This window comes from Fopius arisanus, unplaced genomic scaffold (genome assembly GCF_000806365.1).
Source record: "Fopius arisanus strain USDA-PBARC FA_bdor unplaced genomic scaffold, ASM80636v1 scaffold00017, whole genome shotgun sequence".
NCBI classification, from domain to species: domain Eukaryota; kingdom Metazoa; phylum Arthropoda; class Insecta; order Hymenoptera; family Braconidae; genus Fopius; species Fopius arisanus.
The window spans coordinates 1,156,629-1,172,334 of NW_011887756.1; the positions used below are offsets into that span (position 1 = coordinate 1,156,629).

Here is a 15,706-nt window from a genome sequence, read left to right on the forward strand (position 1 = left end):
CTGAGAGTCCGGCCCGCCTGTTTCGAGTCCATTAGCCTTCAACCAACCGTCAAAAGGAACTAATATCTAATTATGTTGAATTAATAAACGAAAGAGAACAAAATAAAAATCCACAGAGTCAATTAAAATGAAATATCGAAGGCAGGACATATTGTTGTGAGGAAGAATGCGAGAGCAGTGGCAGATATTTTGAATAATTACGGGGAGTTGACATTAACATCGACATTGATTTGAGAAACACTGAGCACTTAACAAATCGAGGATGAAAAATACGCGAGGAATTGTCAAATTGGTCTGAGTTTTATGTTCGCATGCGAACCGAAGTACATGAGGAAATTTCCTTCATCATAGCATTTTAAATAGGCATCTACATGGAATAAAGAATCTCCTTAAATCACAAATGAATAATTAAAAAAGGACAACGTGAACATTGAAAAAAAAATGAAATGAATTTATGAATTGAATTACAAATTGGTATCCTATTCTATAAATGTTGGCTATTGTTAAATGTTGAATATTGTTCGGCGAGAGACTCTGTCGCGAGTTCGTGCTTTCCCTGAATAAATTATTTCCCCAACAAATCAACGAAGATAAATGTTTAAAGAACAAACTATTAACAGATGAACCATAGATGAGTTGCACAATTATTTGTTTGTTTAAATCGATTGAAAAATCATTATAGACCTTAATTGTGGTTTGAGAGGAGAATGATGAGTTGATGGAGATGGGAATTCTAGTGACAAAGTCTCGCGCCCTTTTTACTTATAAATCTTAAGACCGCAGCCAGATAAATTCAACGTTGCTGATTTTTCAAGTTGAAAATGTTTGAGATTGGTTTTATATTTTCTTTTTGTGAAACGTTGAATTTATTCGGTGATTGTCCCGGGGGACTGCTCGGCAATCGAAAGAACGCCGGTTCGTTCGGTTCGCTGCGTTAAAATGAGAAAAAAAAAACATGTCACTCTGCATCCTCGGTTTTATCAATACATCCATAATTTATTTAATAGAAATCACAATAAATTAATCTATCAATTAATCTCCGGTTATCTATTATTCATCATTTTTTTTTGTTGACATCCGATTATGTCGATCGCAGGATGAATTATTCAGGAGGGAGAATAGTCAAGACATTTTGTGACTTAAAAATTATTGATGGAAATTGTTTATTTAACATTCCCCTGACTGATTGATTTTCCTTCAATTTCTATTGCGTTTTTATTAATTGAGTGAAAATCAGTAATTGAGAACTGTTGGATGCAACAGAGTGGCAACTTTCAGACAATACATTACGATTAATTAAACTTATACTGCTAAATTTAAATCTAATTAATAATTATCGAACTCCGATGTAATGAAGAGCGTAATGATATTTAAATGAGAGGAAAAACATAAGAATAAATTTCGGTCAATGCTAAATCAATATTATTAATTAAGGAATAAAGTGTGCTCTATGTCATTAAATTGCGAATGTGTAAGATTATTTATATTATTTTATTTTTATTTACCTCACCTGGACTTGTCGATTGAAAATCAGTGAGAGACTTTCTAGTCATTAATTCGTCATTATACATTAAAAATTCCGACGATAAAGATAATTTTTTCCTGGAAATTAAATATTCCTTTGAGCATTATTGCGTATTTATATAAATATGCATGAAGTTATGCGTGTTAATTAATTTAAATTGAACAAATCGCGAATGAATTGAATCATTTTGTTAATTTATTAAGCGCACGTGTTAAATTTTGTAGGAATACTGCAAAAGTTTTCAACGATATTATCGGAAAATTGTCTTGAAGAACTCGAGGTATGAATACTAAGTATTCTTAACAATTGACATGATTCCCAGAAGTTTTTTTTCAAAATATGCAGGCGTATTGTTTATTATAGTACATTGACATTTTTCATGACAATAGGAATTCGGGAATTTGGGTCGCCTAAAATCCAGACTCAGAACCACAAAGTCAATTCCACAATGTTCTTTTGTCATTGATGTCAATATTTTATTGTTGTAAACGCCAAATTCCCTGTAAAATTTCCAAGAATCTTTGTAAATTAGAACAGTCTTTTATTCAAAGGGGAGAGAATTGGAAGTCCCTTGATGTAAAATTGTAAAGTAGCAGGTACTCAAGTACCTGTCCCATTCTTTGATTGTGATATCCCCAAAGGCAGGTAAGGGGGGAGGGCACCTGAGCAGGTAAGGGGTACGTGCCCTAGATTAAACAGGTAGTGACGGCGGGGGGCACCTGTACATCGGGTGCAGGGGGTTGGCCTCAACCCCCGAGTTCTCTGGCCTAATAAATTTCATAGAAAACTGTCGCCAGAAGTAATCGAGTAGTCTGGATATTCAACCAATCAAGAAGCCCCAAAGACGCTCCCCAAATATCTGGCACCTCTTCTTTTTCGCCCTTAAGTCAAGAATTCATAAACAGGTCAGTCCTTTATTTTTCACAGTTGCAATTTGGAAGTCACTTGAGCACTAGCTTCTTCATCGTTCATCGCCGATTTCGTTGTTAGTGCTTTCTAATATTTTCCGGATCTGAATACACAAGTTGTTGCATAGAATAGAATAGAATTTATTGACTTTGATGTTACAAATGGTTTTGCTTTGTTTCACATCTCCTCCTGCCTCCGTTGTTGCTTAAATTTTGCGATTAAAGTGAAATTTTGTGATTAAAGTGAAATTTTGTGATTAAAGGGAAATTTTGCGATTAAAGTGAAATTTTGCGATTAGAGTAAAATTTTTGGATTTTCATCGACACCAAGACCTTCTGCAAGAACTTTTGGTCATTCTCATCAACTCATCATGGGATATGTACGATCAATTAATACTTTTCTTGGTTCTTGGTTCATTTGGTTCATCGATAGACATTGTGCTGATTTTTATTTTATAATTACAGAAAGCCATTCTCAAGATTGAGGGGAAGAAGTTCGTGATCTCTCGGCAGAGCAATAAAATTGGTTCTGCGCTGCATTGTAATATTCGTCTGCAACATCCGGTAAGTACGAACATATTATACATCGATTAATATTCTAGATTAAAATAGTCTGCTCCAAGTAAAATCATAAGGTCCACAATTAATTGCACTTTCAATTTGCAATTGAACAAACATTTAAGATAAATTTCAATGACTTCTGAATTTAATTTCTCAATATTCTCCAATATCTATTGTTGTCTATTTGTTTTAATTTTGATTTTTATTTCTTCCAGAGTATCTCAAAAATGCACGCGCGTATCGACTGGACGGACGTGGGACTTGTCATCACAAACATAACGAACTTTGGACGAACAGTTGTGAATGACGTAAGTATTTTTTAATTAAATTTTCTGAATTTCCATATAATCCCCGCGAAAATATCATTGTTGTCCAATTGCCGAATGATTGAAAATGAAAGATTACTCCAGATACATAACTATCTCTCCAGTAAATTTCATCTGCACTTGTTTAAAACTCCCCATCAAAACTGGCCAATTAATTAATTAACAAATTACACTATTAACTATTCGTTCAACGATTAGATTAAAACCAAATACCCAATCACTAAAGATTCCTCTCAGAATGTCACTTCAATAAAATATTTTCTCTCTTTTATTGTAGAATTGATTTTGTCTTTCATGAAATATGATGAAATATTTCTTTAATGATAGTTAATAAAAATGGGGCGATTTGTTTAGTTTGATATAAATTAATTGGTTAGTCAAATAAAGGAATTCGCTCCGTCTCTCAAAATTTAAAGAATTCCACACAAAAGTTTAATTATTTTTTTGTAATTAAAGGTTCCCATGAAGCCGCTGGATGCTAAATTAATTAAACGACGAGAAGTTATCTTGAGGCTAGGCGAACTGGATGGTCGTCTCAGCCTTTACCGAGAAGCCAGGAAAATTGCTCGATCAACCTCTAAGGAGCTCCAGCGAATTCAATCGAAACTCCAGTGCACGAAGTGCAATAAGAATCGTCATGTCAAGATCCAAGCGACTTTTGACGAGAAGAGGAAATTCCGTCTTAAATTTGTCCTGCCTAAGAGAGATGTCTTGATCAAAGGTGATGAATCTTTGAGAAGAGCTGTTCTGACTCATGCTCTCTATAATCATTTTTCACACTTGAGTTTGGTGACGGATAATACAGACGAATAATCTTCGCTTCGATTCGATTATTTCTCACTTCTACTGTCAATTTGTGAATATACTTTTATATGAGGTACTCAATACGAAACGAATCAATCAGTGATCTTCAGCTTGAAGATTTTCCATTGTAGAATATTTTTTAAACAAATTTATGGAGTAATAACAGAACAAGTCAGCATGGGTCGATCAGAGGCTTGATAATCCCGAAACAACAATATGTTTCGGTGTTGTACATATTAGTTATAACGAAGTAGCTAGAATGACAGTGAAAATTTGGAAAAAACTGAAGAATCTGCCAAAGAAGCATGAAACTCCTTGAAGTTACGATTTTTATATGATTTGTTTTTCTAGATTTCATATTCGCATAAAATTGTAGATTTTTAACTATTTTAGTACTTTTGTAATTGAGAAAGAGTTGGTAGAGCTCCGTAGTTTGATAAAATTAATAACAATACTCCGACCAAGTTAGAATAATTCATGTGATGTTTTATGGATGATTGTGAGAGTTAACCAACCTTGCGACATGATTTAACCCACATTGGGGGAATAAAGTTTTGCATTATACATGAAAAATCCTTTGTACGCTTTTTTGTTCTTTCCAAAATAATTGTATTCGATATTACCCGGGGGAGATCTAGAGTTCTGATGATAACAACGGATCCACGTCGATTCCCCTCCAGTCTATAAATTAGAAACCAAAAGGTATTCACTCCATCGTCTATTGGATATTTTCTCATAACTATATTTATCCACTACTCCACCAGCTCCGATTGTTTTTGAATTTTCAAATGCTGCGGTTTTCATTCAGAATATATTAATTGTTGGTAGCAATTAATTCGGATGTTATGAGCCTTGGCATAAAAATTGTGGAGAAGGATTCATTCACTTGAGAGGAGTATATATTTTTTTAAATCATTACATAAATGTAGTATAAATATTGTTAGGGGTTCCTCAAAGCGTTATTCGATTATCAATCGTAAGAGATTAAGCCGATTTAATAACGACTGATTTTAAGGATGTTCCACGCCCATAGATTGCAAAAATCCATGTTTTTTTGTTTTTTTAGCAAGTTATCGATGGAATTGACGTAAAAAAATGTTTATTGTGTGAATTTATCAACTATATCAAAATCCGCACATTTCAGGTACAAACAGTTAAATACATTTGCATTGCAAAAGTTAATTAATTTAGCGGGAGTAATTTATTCTCTAAGCATTTGAAGTGATGGAGTTTGGCATCAGATGGCGCTGTGAGTGTCTCTGAGCTTTTTTTCGTTTTGGTTTTCCTTTCAAAATTAAAATTAAAATCTATATAAATCGAAGCGAGAGACCTGACATTTTTTGGGAATTCATTGCGAAAGGTTTTCTGCCAGGATCATAAAATAATTTCACATGAATTATTCAATTGTTCCGTGCATGCTATTTTTGGATCAGTACTTTAACAGTTAAAGTTTAACTCATGTTTTCTATTCAGTCTGCCATTTTGAAAGGTGAGTTGGAGGGGAGAGTGAAACAAAATGGAAAATGTTTTCCTTTTCTTAAGACCTGAAGTGATCATTAAAAATTGAGTTCTGACTTTGTTTATTCTGGAATTTTTGTGGAGGGAAAAACTTTTTTTGTAAACAATATAATAATAATTGTTATTAAAAAATATATATAAAGAATTATTCTTATTATATTATAACAACTCTTCGAATACACGAACTATAAAATAAGTTTCAGAGTTTCTCCAAATCGGAATTAATTCGAGAAATTACAAAAAAATTCAATATTGCATGTAAAAATATGTTTTAGTTATTCCAAAAAATTTTTGATTCCAATAATATTTTCTCGTCATATCTTTTTTTTTATTACCCATTTCATTGGAGATAAATCAGAGATGAGAGAGAAGCGATGAAAGAAATTGAAAAGATAAAAGGGGAGAATAAGCTGCTTACTTATCGCAATTAAAATATTCCTTTAAATACCCGATTAGAACTGTACCATTGTCCGATGAGTTCTTTAGCATTTATTTTCACCCAGTAAAAAATTTTCTCTTATTTACGTGACATTGAAAATGGATTCCCATTGAAATCATAACCTGCAATTGTAAAAATTGAATGTCGTTTTTTCCAGCCGATTCCGACCAGAATAATAATAATAATAACAATAGTAATAATCGATTTAAGATTAATAATTTTCTTTAAATATCGAATTTCCAGAGAAAAAGAAATGGACAGAGTTCTTTAATATTGATAATTATTCATTGATTTATTCAGTTATTATTATTATTATTATTGTTGAGTTGTCATTATTAATACATAGTGGAGATCACCTGCGCGATTGGAAATCTGCCAAGATAGTTCAGCTGTCAGATAAGGGCCATACCTGTTAAATATAAGGTGTGCCATTCAGGTTCGTCAGGTGGACACCTGATCACGACATTGATCAGTTGGCTTGCCTGCTAAGATTGACTTTACGTCTTGTTTTCAAGGTCCTGGTGAGGAAATCGTAGAGCTCATCTGATAATTTTAGCCTAAATCATTAAAGTCCTTATCATGAAAGTAGAAACACAAACATGAAGTTCGCCCGAGTCGAAATATCTCGAAATGCGTAGGACTAATTCCTCATTGGTTAACTTGACCCGCCAAATTCAAATTCGGCGCATGGAGTGCGCAGTAGGTCTCGTAAATACCTGATAATGATGGCCAGATAAGGACCTCAGTCCCTCAGTCCTCCATTACGTTTCAGCCCTGATCTGGACCTGAGCCGGTACCCTGAGGGCCTTACGTTCCAATCTAGGCAGCCTTATGAAGACCTTGGGTGACGCCTGACAAAATTTCTACTCCGGTGGAACTCATTCCCCTGGAGAGATAAAATTTTCATGACAATATATTGCAAAAATGGCTTTTGTTTGTCAATTCATTTAATACATTGTCTACCCATTTTACATTGCAAATAAGTAAATAGGTAATGATATATCCCGAGGGCTTTGAACTTGCGCACTTGCGAAAACCAATTTGCCGCAACATTAGCTTTATGTTTGGTTGTCTCATTTCTGTTCCAGTTGAACTAGTGGTTCTTGCCAATGTAAAATACATGTTTGTATGATGTTGGAGTAAATCGCAGCTTTTTATTTTCTTTCTTGTCTCGTTGTAAAGGGGGCATATGTGGTTAGTATCCGAAATTCTGCTGACGATCACCCTGGGAATGGTACTGTCGTATGTGGTACGCTTGTATTCTCCCTCGAGGGGCCATTGAAAATCTCCCTCAGGAGATTTCTTCGCTTCCAAAACTCCTCGAGAGACTGAGATTACCGTCGGATTTTCTGCACGTACAACAAATTTTTCCGATGAGTAATTGAAACTCATTTTTTCCGTGTCCCTGAAACGACAACAAATCTTTCATCATTTATTTTAAAATTAAATCCGAGAAAAACACCACAACCACTGCAATTAATTTTTCCAACAGTTTAAACAACATTTTCTAGAGTTCAATAATTTAATTAGGTGTGTTTATACTTCTAACAATTTTTAAAATTACAATTTATTGATTTGTGAGAACGAAAAATTTAATGATTTTAGGAGATTATCAAAATTTAATGAGTTCCCGCCTAAAAGAGGAACCCAATTTATCAAAATCGGAAATCACAAATTAAAAACTATTTTTGTTGAGAATATTAATTTAAATCGGATGAAATTCTCTTGAAATCTTATCCTGTATATTTCGAAGAAAAAATGATTTTAGAGAAATTAAATAGTTCGCCCCAATTAAACAGCTACTATGCGATTCCAAAAAAAAAAACAACAAATGGCCAATCATCTCTCGAATATTGCGTTACGCTCTTCCTATAAAAAATAAATCAGGATAAATTAGAAAGAAAAATGAAAATTATTTAATTTTCATCATTAAAAATTCACTAGACATTAAGACAATGGAATTATATAATTACATAATATCAATTGGCGAGAGATTAATGAATTTTCAAGTAATATGCGATAACGATTTTATTATAATTTGTGGTACATAAGATACGGACTGGTAACATTGATTAACCTTAATAAATACATCATAATTATCACTTTACACGATGCGTAATAACACGCATTTATAAAATATGAGTTAATGACTAGAATAGAATCAAGACTCACTATGCATGTTCCATAGTTTAATTGAACGTTTCCACTCAATGCTGACGAAGCGGTGCGAAAAACTTGACATGGTAATTTGCATTTTTCTTGATTATCGTAATTATGTACAACTGAGATAATTAATATCTACAGAATAATTCTATATTGTGTATCTACGAATAATTCAAGAAGACTAGAAGAGAACTAGAGATTTGATTGAAAAATCTTGTTGAAAAATTGTCTTTCGATTGGAAGTTTTATTAATGAGTTTAGCAATTAATATCTGGGATTTTTCATTAATTAGTGGACGCAGGCGGACTGTGAACTTGACCATAGAACATTCCCCTGGGTCTACAAGCTGAACAATCAGGTGTTGATCGATCTGTCGCTTCTCCACCTGCCGATACCACAAAACAATTATCATATAGTAATTTATCATTAAATTCTTCACCAATCATTACGAATTCTCTGAAATCATTTTCTAAATAATCGATTGCAAAATGGTAAATTCATGTTGATCACCGTGTTAATTCTACGATTATCTATTTAACATTTCAGACAAAGAGAAATGAATAATTAAAGAGATCCAAAACGATTAATTGACAATTGTATACATTAAGTACAGAGTAAAATACATTCATTGTACGTGAAATATTCAGTTTCCATTGAATGTACTCCAATTCATTGGATACTCTATTCGTAATCCGGAAATTCTATTCACCGCAAAGACGACTCGTTATTTTCGGCTTATGTACGGAAGTTGAATTGAAATATTGAGGAGTATTTGTGAAAATATATCACTGAGGCCCCAGCGAAAATCTACGCTTGTTGTGAAGACCTCCACAGAAAAGAAAACTGATTTTTCCTCTCATTGAATGTATTCCACTCTTTAAATTCGCTGATGACTCTGAGATTTCTGCATCTAATTATCCTGAATTTACAGGAAATCGAGTTTACTGGTATCAAGTGACAACATGACTTCAAGGCCAGTCAAGGTATCAAATAAATTTTATCAAAGATTGGTATCGCCATCATTTACTGTTTTTTGAGTAAATGTCTAGTTTAGGTCCACCAAACCATTCTGGATGTTTTATATTTGATTGGATGGGTTTCCGTCACCTCTTTGAGGATCTGGTCACCTTTTTATCCGGAAACAATTAGTATGGGAGATATGACATTTAATACACAGCTCTCTGCGTTATCCAGGGCCACGGCGAGGACGTGGTGGCGTGTCGGCCCCAAAGACACCACATGCTCATACATTTATAGACAATGGACACACAGAAAGATGGATTTCAGCAAATAGTCCTGATCACTTCACTAAAACTCTGAATTCACCTCTCCCGACCATCTACCATTGCTGACTGAACACAAGGAGTAACTTATCCTACTCTACTGCTACTCTTCTGTAGCAATTCAAAATATTGAATTTAATATCACTCAGCCATCACGTCAATAGCGATGGCAGAGGGAAGGGAGAGTTTAAGGAATTTCAGGGCCAACAGAGTTTACCTCAGGATTATTTTTCGGTGTATCTCCTGGTGATTTCTCACTCTGTTCTTTCGTGTTGTTCATGGGAACTGAGAGGATAAGAATGGATTTTTCGTCAGAGAAATTAATATTTCAAAGATGTTTGTTTTTTGGTGGACCTAAACTATACATTTACCATTTTTTGTATGTATACTAAGTACCAGAATTACTCCGGGACTTTTGTCTCCGTGTGCAGTATATTTGATTGATGATTATATTTTTTCGATGTGAGTGTGTGGTTTTTAGCATTAATTTGGCAGATGAAAGGGCAAATGAAAGGTCAAATCCGACTGACTAAGTGGCAGGTATATGTGTAACAGCGGTAAAGAGGTTTAGAGACGCGTGCGCAATTGTACAATGAGGTAAATCCCGCCCCATTGCTTGGAGTACACAAGTGGGCGATCCAGAGGCTTTCAAGTCTCTCCCCCTTTCTCGATGGTTACCTCGTTACCACTTTACTATCAAACACGTGCTGGCCCACACGTCCCTATCCACTCCGTAAACACTTTAGCTACGACTAATTACCAACGATTAACCCTGCTCTATTCCGCAATTGTATCGGGTCGCAAAATATTCCCATTAAAATTCGAGGTGAAAGCCCTATTAATCCGTCATGGGTATTCACTCTCGCATCAACCAAATCATCTACGCAGAAAAGGCTAATAATTATGAATCTATTATTGAACGTAATTGTCATTGCAAATTTCTCAAGTACCAGATTAAAAATCTAAATTAGGACTCGAGAAATGGAAAGCACCGTTTTGACGTTGCAATTTTTATTTTTAATCTCGTAAATTACGGGTTTGAAAATTGTAATCTGAGCTTGACAGAGTAATTTACGGTTTTCGTTTATGTTTACACCGCAGAAGTCATTTTCATTCGCGAATATCTGCTGAATTATTGCGGGGGAGGAAGATAGAACAAAGACTTCCCTCTCTGACGTTTCGTAATCTGAAAATTTCTTAGGCCTCAGAAATTGAAGTAAATACCACATTACGCTGAGTAAAATTACGCGAATTCTCATTATGTTTCCCGATTACAAAACGTCAGTGCAAATTTTAATATTATCGCTTTTACTGTTAAATTTCAAAGTAATTTTTTAGATAAAAAATCAGAGTTAATATTTTTATTTACATTAAAATTATTTCTTATAAGGTAGAATAGTTGTTGTTTATTTTTTATTATTACCTTTGAGAATATTAAGCTGTCGATAAAATGCCGTTCCATGCCAAGTCTCTGGAGTCTTCGGATGATGAATATTGGGTTTCATATCGCGAATATGTGACGATTCCTCGGCTAATTTTTCAGCTTCTCTTTCCTAACAAAAAAGAAGAACAAATTATCTCTATTTTCTTCAAATAATTTTAAATAATAAATTTTTATTAAATAATTCAATTGGAATACAAAATTTTCATTAATTTTATTATTCAATTCAAAAAATTTTAATTTCTCTCAAAATAAAATTGATATTTTATGTCAATATCAAATATTAATAGTAATAATATATATTTCACAAATTTTATTTGTAACCGCGAAAATTCGCGGATTTCGCGGCTTTCCGCGCAAATATTTCTATACATGTATTTGTGCTCAGTAAGCTACTCGACAAAAATAAATTAATGTGGAAGTAATTTTTTTCTCAGTGTATGTACTCGATTACACCCCATACACTCCATCTACTCAACTATGCAACAATAGCTTTGGCTTTCATTTCGTAATCCACATGTTCATTCATTGTAAAAAGATAAGAAACCCCACGAGACTCAGGCGACAGTTTATTTAATGTCTCATTTCGATAACAATTTCTATAAAAATCGAGGGTCATTAGCGATTCATAATGATCGAACTCGGTCGACCATTCAATTCCCATTTTCATTTTCATTTTCATTTCTCCCGTTACTTAAATATTCGTGTTATTAATTATTTTCTGCACATGCAAAATTGTGAGTTGAATTCATTCTCAATTCGTTGAATATCGTGCACCCAATATAAATACAGTCTCATTAAAGGATAATGTCACGTAACGACTGCAATATTAAATGATAATTTTTAATTTTCATTCTGGAATTACGAAGATGAATGAATAGTTTATTTTTTATTCAATGTGGGTGAATCAGAATGATGAGAAGTAGAGAATGGAAGAAGTTACATTAATTTTTTTGTTCTCGTCAACCCCTGGGGTTATATTTCTCCCGCTTGAAAACTGGGTTGCGCATAAAACTGATGTACGTCGAGAGATATGAATCTGGCGATGGTAAAGGCAGTTAAAGCCGATTGTTGTAATTTCCATTCTCGGTGAAAATGAAATATTCATACCTCACGTGTTATAACAGTCACGGCACTGGAAAGAATAAAAAATACTAGGTACATCCGTGGGTAATGATTAAATTCCAATGTTCACATTATTTTATACACGGAGAGTAATATTCAATAAAAATTATGTTTTCTATAATTATGGGACGCAACGTAAGAAATTTTCACGCAATGATTATGAATTTTTTCAATTATCCCGTCATTGTTATCTGAATTTTCCGGATGTAAAAAGTTATTTCGATTGTAAAAATAGTTGCAAAAAAAACTTTTGTGAAACGATTCTCTGTAATTAGTCGTTAATGAAACGAAAATAATCATTTCGGAGCCTTTCAAGGTATTTAATAAAGTTAAATGACATTTCGTATCATTTCCAGATAAAAATCAAGTGTAAACTATCGAAAAGTCACTTATGTTTTTATTTTTTATTATTTAAACCCTTCAAAACATTACAAAAATAATAGTTGATACTTTCAGAGACGAATTTTGCAATTAAAGCTGAACCGTAAATTAATTTGATTTAAAAGAAAATAATAATTCCATTAAAATTTTTCGATAGCTACAATTTTTAATTCAAAAGCGAAAGCCCTCATCAGTACATAAAAAATTAAATTACATCAATGCCACGATGACTTTTCGATTGAATAATAGTGACACATCCGTCCAAATGTAATAAGAACGTACCGTCTATTTACCCGAGCAAACATTAATTATCCCTCCTAGTCTAATGGCCCAAGTCCGAGAGCCATCACAAAGTACTTGATGATAAAACTTTCATAAAATGGGATTTGAAGTAATTACGTTTTTGTGTGCCGGAAATAATGAAAGCCAGTACAAATACTCCCCGTTCCAACCCTTTGTCCTGTGTCTATTCTCTTGTAATTTGACACGGTATGAAAAATGTTTTGGACTCTGTGTAATGCGTTCCAGTCAAAACATGTATCGATTTTTTTTTTCTTTTGGATGACTCGAGCAGGTGGCGTGGGGTAGGGAATACCATATGTCGAGGATGATAATAATATCGCGAAAAATCTCGATTTAAACGCACACTCGAGGGGGACATTTTACACGCTCGTCATGAGGATAATTAATAATAATCCTTACGATATTTAGAATGGATTGCTCTCCCTCGATTGTTCGAACATATATCGGTTTTCTGTTTGCGCACACTCCGACAAAATTATTAGGAAAAAGGCACTTTACCGCTTGGCGTGCGGAAAATTGCACTTTTCTTCACAGTGTCATAGAATTTGCGGATTCATACGAAAAATATATTTTTAGCGATTGGGAAGTTTGTGACAAACATGACTAGCGGTACAATAAGTTGCGAAGAATATTTTTCTTAAGAATATGCGAGAAAGTCACTTTTTGCCTTTCTGCCTGAAAAGTTACTTTTCGGCACATCGTGATGAACAAATCATCTCATTATCTTGCACTCTTGCACTCTTGCATTCTTTTTACGCACGGTGTAATATAAAATTCTATACTAAACACGTATGATATGGGTTTTCGGACTCGTGAGAAAATATTTAACGCACTTGTTGCGTAATGAACTATTTTTTGCCTAGGGAAGTAATATTTTTTATGAATACCCATATTATTTTTAAGTAGATAAATTAGTCAAAATCATTATGGCCTTGGCTAAACTCCCCTGATTATCAGCCTATTATTAATGTACTATTGAAATATTGACAATTCATGATGGAGTTTATTCAAGGTCATGGCCACACGTAACTTTTGGTATTCTAGAATTTCTAATTAATTTTCTAGTAGCAAGCCGAAATTTCAGGGTTTTCTTCAATAAATTATGTTGCTAATCGATTGCTTACGAAATTTTTGTTTTTTTTTTAATAGTGGATTTATGATCCAGTTTTTAGCTAAAAATACGAAAAAAAGTCTACATAACGCCGGGGTGGAGCGGATTTGCCGCAATTTCATCCGGAAGGAGGTAATCCCTTCCAATCCAAACGGGTTTGAAAAAAAGGAAAGATTGATTGGCACGAGTTGGCAGAAGTGAATTCGGGGCATGTAGCGGGCATTATGGGTGGACGCAACGGGGTCATTATTATCGCCTGTACGTGACGTCCTCGGGCATTATCTGTCTCCCAATTTCATGAAAGAAAAACGAAAAGCCGGCAAACCACCTAGAATAAACGACGTTATCAAAAAATGTGGCGGTTTTGGTGTGGATTTAACAATCGACTCCGATTGTTAAAAAAAAATACTCATTACAACGCGTTGTTTATTCGTGGTAATGTTGTAGAATTTCGAATTTTCCAGCACATACACACAGACATGATCTAAAAACATGATTTCTTCGTGTGTCATAACATTCTAAACAACTTGCAATCGGAATTAGCGAATCTAAGAATCGGTCGAATACAAGACCTTCATTAGGACGCAGAAAGGAAAGAAAAAAATCTTTTTTTTCAACAGCCTGTGCGACACACAATGTTTATCTAGTTTTCTTAAAATGTGGAAGATAAAAATGTCAATTAATATTAATACATACATATTAACCCTTAAACCTTATTGTTATTTTTTATTAACACAAATGATTAATTTATTTCAGTTACATTGATTGCATAATTTTTCCATTTTATGATTCAGTACACAGAAATATTCAAGAAAAATTACGGAACATTTCACGTAATTCACTTCTTTCAGTAAATTTTTTGGTTCTGTTACTGAAATATACTAAAAGACATGTCATTTTTCGAGAAGTTTCAAAATTGAATGAAACTTCAAGATTTATTATGCCTCAGAACATAAAAATTCATGGATGCTCAAGAATTTTCGGAGAATGTTTCGCAAAAATTACAAAACGTTTCATGAAAATCGCCTCCTCCCGGTACCTCATGGCTAGCCATGAGACTTCAGGCGGACGAGAAATCTTTACCGAACAGATCGTATAGAATTTACGTGACGATGACTTCGCTTGCAGATTACGTGGAACGCTCCGTAATTTTTCTTTAATATTTCTCTCGGCGTAACGACAGATACAGAAATACTATCAACGATTTGCAGCCACAGCCGTACGAATGAAATTTTTGTATTGCCACAATTCGAGAATCATGGTCCAATTATTGCCCCTCAGTAGACAACCACTGCCTGTTACAATAGCGATGACTATTCCACTACGATGAATGGGCGTACCCCTATTTTCCTAATAAGTCAATTAATAATTAGTACGCTAAAAGTGAAGATTATTCAATAGAACCAATTATTCTCACCATGCCTGCAATGGCTTCCCTCGACCAATCTGGAGTGGACGGTTCACCAAAAGGATTAAAAATGAATAGACTAGCATGTATAGGATGCGTAATACAGGTGATAAAATGCGATTCCAAACGCAATACTTGCGAGTCATTCTCGAGGTGGGAGTTCCATGTGACTATTCGATAAAGAGCAGAACAATCAACAGTATCATCTACTATCGGTTCTTCATAGAAATCGAGCGGCGCTGAACCAACATGATTATTGAAGAAGAAACGATGTTTTATCTATTTTTAGCAGGAATGACGAAGGAAATGATTATCAGTAATGAACGATACCGGATGTCATTTATGACAGGCTCATAATATCGAGATTATGCCAAAAAATGAAAATTATTCAGGGTAAATGCATACCGTTA

The 15,706-nt window shown here is 34.0% G+C and overlaps 2 protein-coding genes across 2 annotated transcripts in view; one reads left to right on the forward strand and one right to left on the reverse strand.

The window, feature by feature from the left end:
• Positions 1–2,633: 2,633 nt before the first annotated feature.
• Positions 2,634–4,424, forward strand: LOC105263923 (uncharacterized). Its single transcript, XM_011300446.1, has 3 exons — positions 2,634–2,997; positions 3,210–3,302; positions 3,777–4,424. The coding sequence occupies exons 2-3, from the start codon at positions 3,222–3,224 to the stop codon at positions 4,131–4,133; spliced, it is 438 nt and encodes a 145-aa protein (XP_011298748.1). The 5' UTR covers positions 2,634–2,997; positions 3,210–3,221; the 3' UTR covers positions 4,134–4,424.
• A 3,761-nt stretch (positions 4,425–8,185) lies between these two features.
• The window catches only part of fuss (fussel), a 24,387-nt gene continuing 16,866 nt past the window's right edge, over positions 8,186–15,706 (reverse strand). Inside the window, exons 4-5 of the mRNA XM_011300458.1 lie at positions 10,951–11,080; positions 8,186–8,629 (exon numbers count right to left, since the gene is read on the reverse strand). Coding sequence (XP_011298760.1) covers positions 8,529–8,629; positions 10,951–11,080 — 231 coding nt within the window. The 3' untranslated portion in view covers positions 8,186–8,528. The remainder of the gene's footprint in view (positions 8,630–10,950; positions 11,081–15,706) is intronic.